Source organism: Puma concolor, chromosome E3 (assembly GCF_028749965.1).
Source record: "Puma concolor isolate L17-30 chromosome E3, mPumCon1.1.hap2, whole genome shotgun sequence".
NCBI classification, from domain to species: Eukaryota; Metazoa; Chordata; class Mammalia; order Carnivora; family Felidae; genus Puma; species Puma concolor.
Genome location: NC_141682.1, coordinates 10,176,398 through 10,194,473, shown reverse-complemented (window position 1 = coordinate 10,194,473; position 18,076 = coordinate 10,176,398). Strand labels below are relative to the sequence as shown.

The following is an 18,076-nucleotide window of genomic DNA, read 5'->3' as shown; positions in this document are numbered from 1 at the left end:
TGTACACACACCCACACACACACCCACACACACACACACTCAGGCCGCGCCGGGACACCCTCTTTGGGGGCTCCCGGGCCAAGTGTCCTGCCTGTGGACCTGAGGTAAACTAGCTCGGAACACTAACACTAACGAGGCTCTACCTTCCGGAAGGTATCGCTAGAAGCTTGGTTTCTAGACCCGTGCCCACCCCCCCCCCCCCAATCCTAACAGGGACTCGGGACTCAAGGTCCAGGCCTCTGGGCGCCACACACAGGTAAATACTGTCTGCTCTTCCTGGGGGGTGGGAAGGAACAGTCCCCTGCGTCACACTCAACCTCAGTCACGAGGGGGAAGGGGGGACAAGTCACATCTACGTCACATTATTTATAAAATAAGAATTATGGTTTATAGAATGTGTCCCGAAGGGGCTCTAGTCCCTCAGGAAAGCTGCCTGGGACAGTCTGAGCCTCTTGTCCACACAGGCATAACTTAACTATACAGCTAATTCCTAGTCAATAGCATTTATACTTAACCACCTCAGTGAACCAAGCTTGAAGGAATTTAAAAGGCAATTTAGCTTAAATACAAAAATAAATTTTTATTTCGTTAAAAAACGTTTAAATATTTTTTTCTTTTAATTTAGACACACGCATTCATACTTCTCCCAAAGAGGATGGGCATTGGCAGCAAGGCTCTTGGGCCCGGGGTATGTGATCTGGGAACAGGGGAAGAACGGGACGGAGGGGAGGCTCTGCTGAAGGGGGGGGTGGGGGGGATGAATTTTGAAGCGTGGTTGGTTAATTTTGGTTTTCTAACATTCTGGGGAGGATCCAGCCCACGGTGGGGTCAGGTAGGCGGGAGGGAAACAGCAGAGGGAAGAGGACTTTGCTTCCCCCTCGGCCCCATCCTCTTGGGCTGCCAGCCCTTAAAGTCAAAACACCATTTGAAAATCCAGGAGTCAGCACGTGTAGCCATAAAGCGGTGCTACTTTCCACATTCAATTAGCGAGGCCCCAGAAACTTGAAACAGTTAAGTCCGGCACTACCAACATGCCGCCACTCATACAATTCAATTCTTCCTCCAAACTCGATTCAAAGAGCAATAGACGTGAGCATCAGACAGTAACACAGGACAAGGCTTTAAACATACAACCCCGGGGAGGAGGCGGACGAGCCCCACGGAGGCCAGCGGGGAAGGCGGGCAAGGAGGCAGCGGGGGACATCCTGCCCGCTCCCGGCGCGCCCCCCACTCCCCCGGAGCGAGGTAGCTCCCCTGCAGCTGCCAGGCTAACAGTCTTGAGCCACCGAGCTTTTAGGGGCCGAACTGGCAGAGGGTTGAGGACAAACATGGACTCAGACTTGGCAGGAGGAAGTGGACCAGCAGGAGCAGCCCCACTGGGGTCTCCAAGGCAAAGCTAGATTCAAGGTCCTTTAAAAAGGAGTAGAGCCTGCGGGGAACCAGGGAGGGACGAAGCAGCAAGAACTGGGGAAGCAGAGTCCCCTAACGGGACCCGAGGAGAACCGCTTTTTATAGGCAAGCCAAGCAAGGTAAAGCCGCGGGGCTGACCCACTTCCCCGACTCCCATCATCCACTGCACGGCGGCGGCACGTGTGGGTAGGGCCGTGCCTACGACCTGCCAGGCGAGAGGAGATGGCTCTGGGGGCAAGGCGGGAAGGGAGGCCGCCTGACCAAGCTCATACACCAGACAAGAGTCGGGAGGACGAGGACAGTATGTACAGGTGTTTCTTCAGTTTTCTCCAGCCTCGCCACGGAGCCATTCAAGTAAAGGGATCAGGCTCCTGCCCCGCGCACCCCAACCCCCCTCCCTCGAGAGGCCAGGGGCTTCTTCCTCAAGGAGCAGGAACCGGCCACCGGGGCTGCCACCGCCTCCCTGGTGGCAGAAGCCAGAGATCTGGGGTAGGTTGCTTTATGGAACTAGAAGGGTCAGAGGCTCTTCCTAGCAGGTGTTGAGGTCCAGATGTGGGCAAGGAGGGGGGTTGGGGGGGGTATGGAACGGGGACAAAGGCTATTTCTTGCGGGTGTGCTGCCTGCGGGCCTGCAGTCGCTGCCGAGCCCCCGGGGTCTTGGATCCTGCACCAATGGAAAACGAAGGGGCCGCCGATCCTGGAAAGATTCAACAAGGTCTCATCAGGGCAGCTGCTATCCGGGACACCTCCCTGGGTACCCTAATCTCTGGAAGGTTAGGCCGACAGAATCCGGTACTTAAACCGAGCTTCCCCAACAGTGGCAGTGGTGTGTGTGGGGGGGTGGTGGCTACTGAAAGTACAGAATCCCAGAACACCTGAGAGCGAGCAACAAGGCATTTGCCCTTGGCTTTCCAGTGGTCTGAAACATTCCACCCTCAACTCCATACCTGGGCTTTGCCAATCTTGTAGCCAGGCCACATCTTTCTCATGCCTGTGAGTCTGATCTTTTCCAGGGAGCCCCAGAGCCAGGAACCTGCCAAGACCCACCCCCTCCTCCACCTCCCCCCCCCCCCGCCCCCCACCGCCCTCCTTCTTTGCAGAATGAAGCAGGGTCACGCTGGCTGCTTACCGAAAGGTCCAACTCCAACAAAGCCTTGGGTGGGTGTTGAGGACGCCCCAAAGGAGAGACCACTGCCCGATGCGCCCACCCCAGGGGCAGGGGTGTTCTGACCAAAAGTGGGTGTGGAAGTGCCTAGAACGAAGAGACCGTAGAAAACGAGCGACTAGGCAGTGGGAAGAGGGCATAACAGCCGGGATGACGAATTGGGGGGGGGGGTCCCCACAGGGCACCTCAGCCCTGGACCACCAAAGCTGGCTCCCTCGGTGGTAGGAAGTGCCTGCCTGCTAACCACGGTGCTGCCTTTTGGCCACCTAAGGAACAGAGTCTCTGCATTCCTGGGGACACTAAACGCCCTCCACCCCCCTCGCCTCCACCTGTACCAGGTTACTTCCCTCTGTCATGACTATGGAGTTCTGCCTCTGCCCCCTGTTTATCTGTCCCTTGGCATCAGAAACTGGAACCTTCCAAACACCCCACCAGTGTGGGTCCTCTCGCCTTCCCACGGCCACATTCAAAGTCCAGTCCTGCCGCCGCCTCCCCCCACAGGCCTCAGGGAGTGCCGGCCGCCTCGCTCCCAGTCCTGACCTCGCACCCCACTCCCACCCCGTCACCCCTCACCGCTGCCCGGGACTGCCCAGCACCCAGATGGCCACCGCGAGCACTTCAAGTATCACCCCCACCTTGCCGAGCCCTGCCCCTCTCGCGGCACCAGCTGGAGCTGTGACAGGCAGGCCTGCACCCGTTCTCCACCTCAGTTTGGATGTCGCTGATTAACAACGTGTGACAGCACGGGCCGGCCTCGCTTTAAATTCATAACCGTGATTCTCCAACATTCTCGTTACATTCCTTTTCCCGCTCTCCAAACGACCATTTCAAGATGCCCTCCTCCGTACACGGACCTCCCCAAGACCTCTCCCGTTTCCTGAAGAAAGCACGCTATCAGGATCAGAGCTCCTTGGGAGTCTCTTTCCACGTGGCAAATCAGATCACTTCATTCTTCTGCTTGAAATTCTACCAGGATTTCCCTCAATACTTAAATCCAAACTTAACCCTGGCCACGTGTGACCGTCAACTCTGCCTCCCCACATCATTCTGGAGCACTTCTGTTCTTCGATCCTCTAGCCACACCTCACTTTTCGCTGTTTGTGACCAGAGCTTGCTTCCGCCCCTGGGCCTCTGCGCCAGCTCTCCTGCGCCCGAAGAGTGGGCTCTGGCTCACGCCTACCCACCCATGCTCCCAACCCCTGCATCACAGACGGGGAGTCTTGGCTCAAACTGCCTCAGAAAGGCCCACCTCCTCGACCACCAGACCGTCTTCCCCCAGGACGCACAGCTCCCTGACCCTGTATCTAAGGTCAGTCACCGCCACACCATAAAGCTCCGAGGGCGGCCGGGACCAGCACTCAGAGCAGCACCCGAGTCCGTTCCTCATCTTACCTCCGAACACAGGCTTGCTCTCGGGCGCGCTCGCCACACTGAAGGCAAAGGGTGTGCTCTGGCTGGGTGCGCCCAACGTGCTCTGACTCAAGCCTCCTCCGAAAGGCGTCGTGCCGCCAGCGGTCCCGCTCTGTCCTGTGCCGAAGCTGAACGCTCCAGAAGCAGAGCTGGTGCCGGGGGTGGCCGCGTTGATCCCGAAGCCCCCGCCGCCGGCCGGGCCGGCCGAGCCCCCAAACGTGAAAGGCGCCAGCGTCGTGCTGCCGAACACGGAGCTACCGGTCCCGCCGCTGGTGGTCTGGGTCGTAGCTCCGAAGCCGGAGGCGGCAGCCGCCCCAAAGGAGAACACGGATGTGCCGCTGCCGAAGGCCGGCTGGGTGCTGGCGGGGGCGCCAAAGGCGGACGCCGTGGGCTTCAAACCGCCGAAGCCGGACGGCGTGGCGCCGCCGAAGGCGGGCTGGGCCGGGCCGGGCGCTGGGGTCGCAGCCGAGGCCGCGGCCGCAGAGTTCCCGAAAGCGAAAGAGCTACCGAAGCTCGGGGCGAGGGCCGGCTTGGCGGCGCCCTGCTGCTGCCCGTCGGCGGCCCCGAACGTGGGCTGGGGGTTGGCTCCCGGGTATGAAGAGAGGGGGGGCTTGGTGCTCGAGCCGAAGGGAATGTGGAACGCCGGGGTGGCGGCGCTAGTGAAGGCCGGCGCCGGCTGGCTGCTGGTGACCGGGGCGGGGGTGCCGAGGCCGCCGCCGAAACCGCCGAAGCCGGTGGTGCTGCTGCCGCTGGCGGTCGTTGGCGCGGCCCCGGGGAGGGACTGGACAAAGGTCGTGACCGTCGTCGAGGCGGGCGCGGCAGGAGGCTTGCCGAACTGGAATATGGAGCCCACGGCCGGGGTGAAGCTGGCACCGGAGGCAGGGGGAGCCCCGAAGAGGAAAGGCTGGGCAGCGGAAGTGGTGGTGCTGGTCACGCTGCTCACACCAAAGCTGAACGTGGGCTTCGAAACAGAGTCTGTGGACGTGCTGGCTGTACTCGTGGGAGCCACGGCTGAGGTGGCACCGGCCTGGCCGGTGAAAAGAGGGGTGCTCGTGGCAGTGGCTGGAACGGCCGTCTGACTGAAGAAGGGGACTGACGAGGGCACAGACGTAGGGGGCCCGATGCTGCCGAAGATCGGCTCGAAAGTGAGCTTGGGGCTGCTGGCAGGCGCAGGGAGGGCAGAGCCGGAAGGGGTCGCGGTGGTGACCTTGGATGGGCTGGATGGCAAAGGGCCCTCATTCTCGCTTTTTGGGGGGGCCAGAAAGATGGGCTTGAACATGGGAGATGCCGAGGACACGGCGGGGGCTGTGGAGGTAGGGGGGTCGGCAGGTGGGGTGCTCAGCATTCCCAAAAGAAGACTTTGCTTCGGGGTGGGAGACGGGGCCGATGTCTCAGCCTGAGGAGCTGGAGGGGACTTGGTGGGGTCAGTGGCTGGGATCGGGGAAGCAGCAGGGGTCAGCCCTAAGAAAGCGGCTGTAGATTTGGAGTCAGAGGAGGTGCCCGGAAGGGGTCCCGACTGTGAAGACCCAAGAGGGGCCGGAAGGCTGGGTGTCTTCGGAGGTGTGTGGGCCCCAGTGGTTGCCACTCCAGCAGATTCTGGAAGAACAGAGAGAGTAAATTCTGAATACCTCAAATGTGATGGCATTCAACGCTTCTCTCCCTAGCACCGTGCTGGGGATTCAGAGTCCGTCAACAAATTGTGACGACATCCACACCACAGACCCTTAAAGTATCCACCCCTTAAAATCAAGGAAACATTATTTCCACCCTTCCCCGATCGTAGGATACGAGGGGATACGATGTGGCCTCATCGGGGGGTAATGTGTAGAAACTAAGGAAAACCCAATCACCCAAACTCCAGTCCCGTTAATTTCCCAGATGCACCTTACTTACTACTCGTCCAACAAAGACTGCCTGTTTGCCTACTGTGCTGAGTGCAGGGTACATAACCACGAATGGAAGAGTCTCTGCCCTTGAGCCCTGGGACGGGCTGATGCCGGATAGACTACTCTATGTTAAAGGGCAACAAGAGGAGTGTGGGCACATGCAGTACCGTGAAGGACCCTTGGAAACCTAGAGGGAAAAATGACATCCTCTTGTGCCTGTGGTCATGTGACAAGACTTGGTAACCATGGGATCACATTTACATCTCAGAGCCACCTCAAAGGTAAACGTGTGCATTTTACAGAGGACAACAGCAAGGCTCTGAGTGGCTCTGGCCTCCAGAGCCTCCGACTGCTAAGACTAAGCCGTGGACCCCCTTCCCTAGAACCTCCTGATGAGAGAATTCTGAAGCTCGGAAGCGTGTGCCAGCTCAGGACTGCTGAACCACATCAAGTTCAAGCTCCCGAAGGCCTTCAGGGACTGGCAGGCATGACGCCTTTACTCCCACGTGACCCATGGACGGATGCCATTCGACGCCGCAGATGGAGCTCGCCCACTCACCCGAGGAAGGGGGTGGGCCTGCAGAACTCTGCTTCTTCTTCAAGCTCTCCAGCAGCGGGTTGGGGCTTGGGGCTGGGAGGGCGGCTGGGGAGGCGGCGGTCCCAGTAGTTGGCAGGGTAAACGTCAAAGAAGGTTGAGTAGTAGGGGGCTTCTCGGTGCCAGAGTTAGAAGCCGTATCTAAGGAGAAAGAAAGGTGCTGGGAAATTCTTTCCAGGGGCACATCACGTAGCACTAGACGCTCACGGACTCGGTATCTGCTTATTTAGAAATGCTTCCCCTGGGGCACCTGGGAGGCTCCAGGTGAGCGACTGACTTCAGCTCAGGTCATGATTCACGGTTTGTGAGTTCAAGCCCTGAACGGTCAGTATGGAGCCTGCTTGGGATTCTCTCTCTCTCCTCTCGCTCTCTGCCCCTCCCCCATTTGGCATTCTCTAAATAACTTAAAAAAAAAAGCAAGAAAGAAAAGCTTCTCCTTGATTCCAATGCTCATTGTTCTCCAGATTCCACTGAGGCCTCAAAAGGATTTGTCAGATGAGAAATATCCAAATAAAACCAGAGGAAACTCCTCTTTGCAGCCTGAAGCTGGTCAGTCTTCCTTACCAGTCCCATCCTCCAAGGCCTTGTTAAACCACCGCAGCGAAGCTCTTTTTTCCAAATCTAGATCTTCGGCAGTGATGGAGTAGCCAAGCTGGGGAGGTGGGGGCTGCCAGAGAGAAAGACGAGAGGCCCATCAGGGAAGCTGCAAGAAACCTGTATGGAGCTACCCTAGAACTTGGGGATGCCGAGCTGGGGTGGGCGGGTGTGGACAGACAAAGCCATACCAGGGTCAGCCGAGCCCCTCGCCGGGAGGGTAGCAGCTGAATCTTTCGCTTCCGCTGCCCAGAGCTGCCAGGTGTGGGAGGGGAGCTCCACGAGTTCTGCGCCTTCCATGTGGTTGTATCTGCAGCTAAAGAAACAACATGGACTTGTTTTCTTCCTCCTCTTCCAGAAATGACCAAGTTTGTCTATCCACTTGGTTTTTAACACTGAATTCTCACTGGTTATGTCTGAAAGATTTGGTCTTCCGTGGATGGGGTCTTGGAGAGTTTGCAAGACGGTTTCTGCCAGGAGGGTATCAAGATAACTGCTCCAAACACAGGCATACAAGTGCTTACTGACAGCAGTCACCCAGGCTGCTCAGAGGCCCCCACCAGCGCTCATCGCCAGCCCACAGATCCACTGGCCGGTGCCGTAGCTGCCTGTGCCACAGACCACAGACCTCTGCACCTACCAGGTCCTGCACACAGCGATGCTCAGCGCATGCTTCCGGATGAGCAGGGGTCTCACATGCTCCATAAACACTCCCACCACCAGAAGCCACTCCTGCGCGCTTCACAACCTACCCTTTTCTCCCTGGGCCTCCTTGTCTGTTGCCAAAGGAGTTGAAGAACTGGAGCGGTGAGAAAGCTCGTCCTCTCTGAGGGCAGAAGAGGCAGAAGCGCATTTAGAAAGACTTCCTGATACAGAGTATCGGGTAACTACTTACAGCCTCGTAACTACCAACCCTGCCGAAGTCTAGAACAACTGTGATTTAAGATCACAGGCCAGGACAAAAAATAAGAGAAATCAAAAGGAAATTCCTACAAAACGAAGGGAGAAGTTCATGGAAGCCACGGAGAAACCTCTGTCTCACAACAAGCACGAAACGAGAACCTTCACAACCTTACTTACACCTCGCCCAGTTCCCGAGAGCTGTAGCCACAGAGCTGACCCCTAAGAGCAGCAGTCTAGTCGCCTGTTGGTGCCTGGAGATCAGCTGGGGTCCAGAACATGAACTCTCCTGCCCCTGCCATGATTCTCTGTGCCCCCTCTACCCTGTGGCCTTTGCGTTCACACCCCAGTCGCTTGTGCTGCAGGATGAGGAAGAGAGCCAGAGCCTCCAGGGTCAGCACAGAAGACATTTAAGAGGCAAGAGCAGTTTGGGCAGGTACTTCACTGTCCTTCTGGATGGCAATCTTGGATCCTCCGGATCGGAGCCGCAGGAGGCCTAAGAGCCAAGTACGTGTGCTTCCTTTCCTGCCCTCTCATTAGTCTGCAGTGCAAACAAGGACCCGTTACCTTATTTTCTTTGCTGGCCTCTCTGGTGTCTGCGAGCGGGATGAGGCTGGGCTGGAGAACGGTGACAAGCTGGGCCCGCTTCTCTTCCAAAGCTAAAAGGCAAAAAGCAGTGACACGATTACCCTACTGGACAGCGTGACATCCACCTTCAATACAACTTTGTATTCTGTTCATCGCCACACACAGGGTCTCCTCCTCAGTGACAAACATCTTTTGTGGAGCACCTGGCTGACGTAGCGGAGCATGAGACTCAATCTCCGTGTTGTGGGTTCGAGCCCCACGTTGGGTGTAGAGATTACTTAAAAATACGATCTTTTAAAACAAAAAAGGAGCACCTGGATGGCTCAGTCGGTTAAGCATCTGACTCTTGATTTTGGTTCAGGTCATGATCTCACGGTTCGTGGGTTCAAACCCCACACTGGGCTCCTTGCTGGCAGCATGGAGCGTACTTGGAATTCTCTCTCTCTCCCGTTCTCTTTGCCCCTCCCTGGTGCATGAGCTTCCTCTCAAAAATAAATTTAGAAAAATAAAAATAAAGAAAAACATTTCTCTGTGAAGGAAGGCCCCTGAAGGAAAGTCAGTTGCCAGTATTAACTACGGGGAAAAAATCTGAACAAGTAAGGAAATGCTAATAAAGTACAAGGAACAATGTACTTTTTGCATATATTAAAAAGTAGAAGGTTACATTCAGTCATGGTTTAGAGCCTATGACGCATCCAGCTTTACTTTATGTTGGCTGCAGAAATTACACAATTAAGAAGCTTTCCCAACCCCCCTCCCCGCCTCAAAAAACCTATTACGGCAAAGGTAAGCCAGTAAACTAATAGTCTTGCTTTTATTAATTTTTGTTTTACTTCGACTTTATTTTTTTTAGGTATATTTTGAGAGAGAGCAAGTGGAGAGGGGCAGAGAGAGGGAGAAAGAATCCCAAGCAGGCTCTGCACTGCCAGCACAGAGCCTGATGTGGGGCTAGAACTCACAAACTATGAGATCATGACGTGAGACAAAGTCGGATGCTTAAGCGACCGAGCCACCCAGGTGCCCCCTGCTTCAACTTTATTTTATTTTTTTTTATTTATTTTTTATTTTTTTTAAAATTTTTTTTTTCAACGTTTATTTATTTTTGGGACAGAGAGAGACAGAGCATGAACGGGGGAGGGGCAGAGAGAGAGGGAGACACAGAATCGGAAACAGGCTCCAAGCCATCAGCCCAGAGCCTGACGCGGGGCTCGAACTCCCGGACCGCGAGATCGTGACCTGGCTGAAGTCGGAAGCTTAACCGACTGCGCCACCCAGGTGCCCCTCAACTTTATTTTTTTAAGATGTGCTATCATGACATTTATGACTTATGCAGTATCTATGGTATTTGCTGTTACATGATTATTATCCAGACACCTGTCTCCTCCAACAAACAGGCAATCGGTTCCTTGGTAGCGAAGGTCTGTTCTCACCTTCCCCTCCTGCAAAGCAGCCTCGGTAACTGACCAAGAGCAAGCACCATGAAGTTTCGTGAAGTCTTTAGCTTAATTACAAAAATACTAATAACCTATCACTGCAGACATTCTTCCAGAAGTTTCTAGTGATTTCTTACTCAGTAACAGTTATATAAGCACAAACAAGCAGACAGCAATCTTTAATAAAAGTCTGAAGAGGTAAAGAAGAATTTAAACTCAGAGACAGGTGGCGAAAGTGGTGAAAACAGGGCAACTCCGTGAGACCAGTATCAGGACACCCGAGGCTGAGAACGGGTGTGAGAGGAATGCTGGTGCACTCAGGGAAAGAAACACAGAACAAAAACTAAACGCTTGGACCTCACACCTTACATTTTTAATAAAGTACGAAAGATGATTCCAATGTTTAGCCAGGGTTAAGGACAACCTGGTTTAACACTTAAGGGGAAATACTGTACCCCCACTATGTCTGTCACAGGTGACACACACACACACAATCCAGATGTGACCAAGGTTTACATGTAAGAAGTGTCACAAAAAGACTAAAAAAACCCAGATTAGCTGTTCCATACTATGGGCCAGGGAGAAGTCTGTGCCAGAGACAGAAGACAGAAAACTGACAGACTGTCACATAAAATCGCTACGTAAAGAACCTCTCTGTGGAAAAGTATCACGCGCAGCAGGGAGACTCTATGTGCCATCTGTCTTTTCCACCATGCTCACATTTCCATAAAATCGAAATAAAACCCTTGTAGGCTGGAAATAAACACACCCCAAAACAAACAAAAACTAAAAACAAAATTAAAAGGCAAATATTTTCAGGAAGAGTTATTATCCTTAACATGAAAAATGCAAGTCCTGCAACTCCACAAAAATATAATGAACGTATCAAATGAAAAACAGGCAAAAGATGTAACAAGGAGAGTCATTAAAAAAAATAGTCAATCTATACTTCTAACAGTCAATTTAGTTCTGCGCTATAACTCAACTTTGATTTGCAGAGTCCCCACTTCACAAGAGGCTCTAGACCTTTCTACTTTACAAAGAATGCCAAGATGAGCAAGACGGTTCCATCAAGAAATTTACAGTGTGAAAAAGAGGAAAGAACACAAATCGACTGTAACAGCCAAAAGACAAGACAGCCTTTCATGACTTAACAGAAAGCACCTGAAGAGTGCCTGCAGTGGGATGGACGTGTTATTCCAGAGGGAGACCAGAACAAAGCAAAGGAAGGCAGCAGGTAGGAAGTGCTCTTGGTAGATAATAAATGTCACGGTCTGGCTGCAACGTAGAACATAGTTACGGGGCACAAGGGTGACAGGCAGGTTAGGCCTGGAAGTGCTGATGGCAAGGGTAAATACATACGCCTACTCTGGAAAATGAGAAATCTGGTAAGACACAGGGAGATATCAACGCCACGCACAAAAGGTCAGAGGACAGTTTACTTTTTCTATAACTGGTACCAGTGTAACATCTGTGATGATTTTGTATCAATGCTAGGACTTCCAGTGTAGACAGTTGTAGATGTGGATATTTACTAGTGTTCCCCTGGAAAAATATAGTTAAAATAAATACCTCTACTACCACCTGCACCAAATGTAAGGACTGACACTGAAATTGATTACTGGAGATGATCACTACCTCAGTACATTTTTTTCCAAAGAAACATAAAGAACGTTCATATTGGGGCACCTGGGTGGCTCAGTCGGTTAAGCATCCAACTATGGCTCAGGTCATAATCTCCCCGTTTGCTTCAGATTCTGTGTCTCCCTCTCTCTCTGCCCCTCCCCAGCTCATGCTGTCTCTCTCTCTAAATATAAATAAACAAAAAAAGAACTTTAATATTACTTTATTTATTTAGAGAGACAGAGAGAGATGGAGAGACACAGAGAGAGACAGTGCATGCATGTGAGCAGGGGACAAGCAGAGAGGGGACCAGTAACTACTTAAAACAGAATACCAAACAGTTATTAGTGTCAGGGAGTGTATTTCCTGCAACAGGTCAAAGGCTCCACCACAAATGAGGCTGCTTAAAATCTGACCCACTTCCAGGCAAAGGCTGACCGTGTTGTTTTACACTAACACTCCCGCCAGAGACAAGAAGCAAATGCTGAAGGTCTGACCTACGTGTGTTTGAAGGTATGGCAGTACGGAAGAGCCAGCGGGGCAGTAGACATCGTGGAGCCAAGGGAAGAGGAGCCAAGGGTTAGCCCCCATATTTAAGTCTACTTTTTCTCTCATGGTGAATGCCAATTCCAAAAGCAAAAGCTATAGTTGAGAGGCACGGAAAAGCTTTTGGCAGTCTCATATGGCTGGAAAGACAAAAATGAATTCAGGGTCTTCCAAAGTAGAGGGTCCTTAATAAGACCTAAAGCTTTCTGGTTGGGATCCCAAAGACTACATACGAGGATATAGGGCAAATCAGAAATAAAGCAGCCCTCACGAGAACTGACAACCAACTCAAAACCATGTCAATTCTACCTGGACAGAAGTAACCTGCCACTATCCTAACTACTGCCCAAGGTAAAGTAAAAAAGTAAAACCTCCCTGGAGAAGACACCATCATTCAGAGCTTTAAGTCACCATTACTTTTTTTTTTTTTTGTCTGACACAGAAATAAAGCAACAACAAAAATATATAAGAAAGTAATAGTTATCCAATACCCCAGAGGAAAAAATCAGACATCAAAAACAGACCAGAAGACTCAATGCTGGAATTATTGAATAAAACCTTAGAAGAATTGTTATACAAGAATTTAAATGACAATATGGAGAATCCTGGCACACCAACAACAACTGTAAGAAAGAGAATCAAAACTACTTAAGATGGATGGCAGTGGATGACAGAAAGCTAAAGTAAATCAGTAAACTAGATGAAGGAAGACTAGAGGTGGAGACAAAATGACAGGAGACACAGACAGACACGGACAAAAGGAAAAGGTCTACCATGTGCCCTAGAACACTGAGGAGGGGAGAAAATAGGGCAGAACAGTATCTGAAGAGATAATATTAGGTTGAGAGCTTTTCAAAACATATCAAGCCACAAGACAAACTCCAAGGAATATAAACTGTAAACGAGCACTTCATAAAATTTCTTTTCAAGTGAAGTTGGAACACTTACCAAAACTAAACATGTACTCAGGCACAGAGCAAATCTCAAAACAAGAATGGATAGAGGAGTATATCCTGTGAGCTAATGGAATTTAGCTAAAAACCAGTAACAAAGAGGACAAGGAATTAATGGTTTTGAAATTAAGCAATGAATTTCTAAGTAACCCATGAATCGAAGAATGAATATGAAAAATTCTTCTATTACAAAGCTGTGGAAATGCAGCTACGGTTAAGTTTGTAGGAACTGTGTAACCTTAAATACATATATTAGAAAAGGGAAAACAATGGAAAAACCCCAGTGATCTAAGAATCTGGATTAAAAAGCCAGAAAGAAATCCCAACAAATCAAACATGAAAAAAGAAAAAAAAAGGAAAAAGAAAAAAAAAGAAGTAATATCTATAAGGGCAGCAATTAAAGAAAAAGGAAAGCATAAAATAGAGTGACTTCTAAAATTCATTGATACATAACCTTGAAAAAGGAACTTCCTTAATCCAATAAGGAGTACCTATCTACAAAATACCTGTATTAAACAGCATATGTAACAGGAAATGTGGAAAGCGCTCCCTTTGAGATCAGGAAAGACAAGGATGTTTGCTATCACTTCTATTCAACGTTGTACTTCAGGTCTTAACCAAATGCACTAAGGCATAAGCAAACAACATAAGGACTGCAAAGGGAGAAAAAAAGCTGTCATTATCGTAGGCAACGTGACGCACACACAAAAGTCCTAAAGAATATATAGATGCTTATGGGATTTAGCAAATTTCCTGAATGCAATAATCAGTTGTATTTCTACACATCAGCAACAGATTTTAATACACCATTATAGTAGTATCAAAAACATTTATCTAGGAATAAGTTTAATACATAAAACAACTACATGGTGAAGTTAAAGATGATGTAAATGAAGGATATACCATGTTCATGGACTGGAAGATTCAACACTGTAAAAAGGTCATTTCTCTCCAAAATAACTGGCAGATTAAAGGCAATCTTAACATCTCAGCAAGTGGTCTTTATTTAGGTGGAAATCAACAAGCTAATTCTAAACTTACAGAAAAATGCAAAGGGTCAAGATCGAAGACAATTCTGAAGAGGAATGAAAAAAATGAGAAAGTTGGGTGACTTATTCTACTACACACCAAAACTAAAAGACTGTGTGGCATAGTGTAGAAAAGAAGACAGGTACAGGGCAGAAAAACAGACCAACAGAACAGAATCTAGATACGGATCCACATATACATATGGACACTTAAATTATAACAAAGGCAGTGCCACAGCGCAAGAGGGAAAGGGTGATCCATCCTTTCAATAAATGTTGCTAAGTCGAATGGATATTTATGTGGAAAGACACTAATTTTGATCCATACCTCACATCATATACAAAAATCAACTTCAGGTGGATTATGGATCCCAATGTGAGAAGAAAAATAATAACGCTTCTAGAAGGTAGCATAACACCACCATGACTTCAGGTAGACAAAAAGTTCCTAAACAGTGCACACAATACATTAACCATAAGAGTAAATCTGAAGAAAACCAAGTGGTGAGACACAGAATAGGACAGTGATTTGTTGCAATACATAGAATTCAGAGAGCTTGCATCTAGAATATATGAAGAATGTATATAAATCAGTAAAAAAAAAAAGACAACTAAATAGAAGAAAGCCAAGAAACCTGAATAGGTACTTCATAAAATGAATGTGGCCAATGAATAGTTCATACCTCTATTGAATGGCCAATGAACAGTTCATACCTCTATTTCATTAGCAATCAGCAATTACAATTATAACCACAAATTACAATTAGGAAATTACAACCACAATGAAATACTATTTCACACCCACTGGAATGGGTAATTAAAGACTGGTAACAAAAAAAAAAAAAATTAAAAAAAAAAAAAAGAAAAGAAAAATGGGGCGCCTGGGTGGCACAGTCGGTTAAGCGTCTGACTTCAGCCAGGTCACGATCTCGCGGTCCGGGAGTTCGAGCCCCGCGTCGGGCTCTGGGCTGATGGCTCAGAGCCTGGAGCCTGTTTCCGATTCTGTGTCTCCCTCTCTCTCTCTGCCCCTCCCCCGTTCATGCTCGGTCTCTCTCTGTCCCAAAAATAAATAAACGTTGAAAAAAAAAATTTTTTAAAAAAAAGACTGGTAACACCAAGTGTCAGTGAGGCTGTGTAACCACAGGAACAAAATCTCATACTGCACTGGTAAGGGTAAGAGTATCAACAGAAACATAACGTCCTTCCTTCTTCCCTTCATCTATTTATTTATATATATATATATATATATATATATATATATATATATATATATATATATATATATTTCAACGTTTATTTATTTTTGGGACAGAGAGAGACAGAGCATGAACGGGGGAGGGGCAGAGAGAGAGGGAGACACAGAATCGGAAACAGGCTCCAGGCTCTGAGCCATCAGCCCAGAGCCCGACGCGGGGCCCGAACTCCCGGACCGTGAGATCGTGACCTGGCTGAAGTCGGACGCTTAACCGACTGCGCCACCCAGGCGCCCCTATATATATATATATTTAAAAGTTTATTGCCCAATGCAGGGCTTGAACTCATTAACTGTGAGATCATGATCTGAGCCAAAGTCAGACGTTTAACTGACTGAGCCAGCCAGGCACCCTTGAAACAAAACTTAATTTTTATTTATTTATTTAAAAAATTTTTGTTTTAACATTTATTCATTTTTGAGAGAGAGAGAGAGAGAGAGAGAGAGAGAGAGAGAGAGAGGCGGAGCTCAAGTGGGGGTGGGCAGACAGAGAGGGAGACAGAATCCAAAGCAGGCTCCGAGCTGTCAGCACAGAGCCCAATGTGGGGCTCTAACCCACGAACCGTGAGATCATGACCTGAGCCGAAGTCAGACACTTAACTGACTGAGCCACCCAGGCACCCTGAAACATAACTTTAAAACAGTTCAATACAATCTACTAAAACTGAGAATTACACATACTTTATATACGTGCACCAAAAGATTTAATACAAGAATGTCCATGGTAGCATTATGCATAACAGCTCCAAACTGGAAACCCAATGTCCCAACAAGAGGAGGAAAAAATTGTGGTATATTCATATAACAAAAATGAACACAGCAAGAAAATGAAAGACTTGTTGCTACATGCAACAACATGGATGCATCTCACAAAGAAAATGGGGAGTGAAAGAAGCCAAATACCAAAGAAAACATATTCTGGTCTCCATTTATATATCAAGTTTTAAAACAGGGAAAATTAGGGGCGCCTGGGTGGCGCAGTCGGTTAAGCGTCCGACTTCAGCCAGGTCACGATCCCGCGGTCCGTGAGTTCGAGCCCCGCGTCAGGCTCTGGGCTGATGGCTCAGAGCCTGGAGCCTGCTTCCGACTCTGTGTCTCCCTCTCTCTCTGCCCCTCCCCCGTTCATGCTCTGTCTCTCTCTGTCCCCAAAAAAAATAAATAAAAACGTTGAAAAAAAAATTAAAAAAAAATAAATAAATAAAATAAAACAGGGAAAATTATATGGTGCTAATATTCAAGAAGGAAGGAATGAGTATGGGAGGGCCTCTGGGCGTTGAAAATTTACTGGGGCACCCGGGTGGCTCAGGTGGCTAAGCGTCTGACTCTTGATCTCTGCTCAGGATATGATCTCATGGTTCTGGAGTTCGAGCCTGGTGTCAGGCTCTGCACTGATGGCAAAGAGCCTGCTTGGGATTCTGTCTCTCCCTCTCACTGCCCCTCCCCAACTTGTGCTCTCGCTCTTTCAAAATAACAAAGTGAAAAAAATAAAAAGAAAATGATTTATTACTTGACCTGGGTGGTGGTTACATGGAGCTAAACACTCACAATACTTGTTTTTCTACATTAGACTCTGATTTAAAAAAATATTTTCAACATGGATCATATGACACAGAATGCTATGCAATATATGATAAAAAAGGATGTTTTTCAAAAAAGCACACGTGATGATCCCATTTGTGTAACACAGACCAATAATTCTGTGTATTATCTGTGTTTGCATATAGCACGAATGTTAACAGGTACTACGGGACAGAGACTGGGACACCCAGGTCAGGGGAATTTTATTTTACTGAACACCTTTTTGAAACCAGGAAACGTACTACTTGCAGCAGGTATTACAAATTCCAACAGAAAGAGTACACAGTAAAAAGTTCCCCTCCTACAGCAATAGTTATTCCCAGTTTTTAATAAAATCTGTCAGAATTATTCTATGCACTTTAAAAGATTAAAGAAACCAGCAGCACAAACAACAGAGGATACCACAGACACAGTTCTGCACCTTGCTTTTGTCATGTATCTTTTAGATCATTCACATCAGCGCCTATTAAGGTACCTTATTCTTTTTTTTTTTTTCAACGTTTATTTATTTTTGGGTCAGAGAGAGACAGAGCATGAACGGGCGAGGGGCAGAGAGAGAGGGAGACACAGAACCGGAAACAGGCTCCAGGCTCTGAGCCATCAATCAGCCCAGAGCCTGACGCGGGGCTCGAACTCACGGACCGCGAGATCGTGACCTGGCTGAAGTCGGACGCTTAACCGACTGCGCCACCCAGGCGCCCCTAAGGTACCTTATTCTTTTGGATAGTTACATAGTATTTCAACTTATGGAAATACTGTCATTCAACTCTCCCCCCCCCCCCCCCCCGCCCCCCAGGCACATTTACATTGTTTCCAAGATTCTGCTATTAAAATGCTACAATCAACATCCTTGTATATGTTTTCCAGTGTATATGTAGAATTAACTCCGAAAAGCAAGGCTGCTGGACCAAGGGCACCTGCATCTCTAATACTGGTAATTACCTGCCACACTGCCCTCTAGAGAACTGTATGAATTGACACTCCCACCAGCACTGCACAAGAAGACCGTTTTCACAAATACTTTCGTGACTTTTATTTTACATTTAAATCCTGTTTCTCCAATATAGGAAAATCCGCCCAGACTCACTCATAAGAGACACAAATACTACTCCTCAC

The 18,076-nt window shown here is 48.9% G+C and overlaps 1 protein-coding gene across 3 annotated transcripts in view; it reads right to left on the bottom strand.

Annotated features, from left to right (window-relative positions):
* Positions 1–554: 554 nt before the first annotated feature.
* Positions 555–18,076, bottom strand: part of POM121C (POM121 transmembrane nucleoporin C) — a 53,188-nt gene continuing 35,666 nt past the window's right edge. For all 3 annotated transcript variants that reach the window (XM_086691297.1, XM_086691296.1, XM_086691295.1), the window contains 8 exons: positions 8,527–8,618; positions 7,812–7,885; positions 7,251–7,375; positions 7,030–7,132; positions 6,430–6,606; positions 3,967–5,580; positions 2,539–2,661; positions 555–2,106 (listed from right to left, as the gene is read on the bottom strand). In XM_086691297.1, coding sequence (XP_086547423.1) covers positions 2,009–2,106; positions 2,539–2,661; positions 3,967–5,580; positions 6,430–6,606; positions 7,030–7,132; positions 7,251–7,375; positions 7,812–7,885; positions 8,527–8,618 — 2,406 coding nt within the window. In that variant the 3' untranslated portion in view covers positions 555–2,008. The remainder of the gene's footprint in view (positions 2,107–2,538; positions 2,662–3,966; positions 5,581–6,429; positions 6,607–7,029; positions 7,133–7,250; positions 7,376–7,811; positions 7,886–8,526; positions 8,619–18,076) is intronic.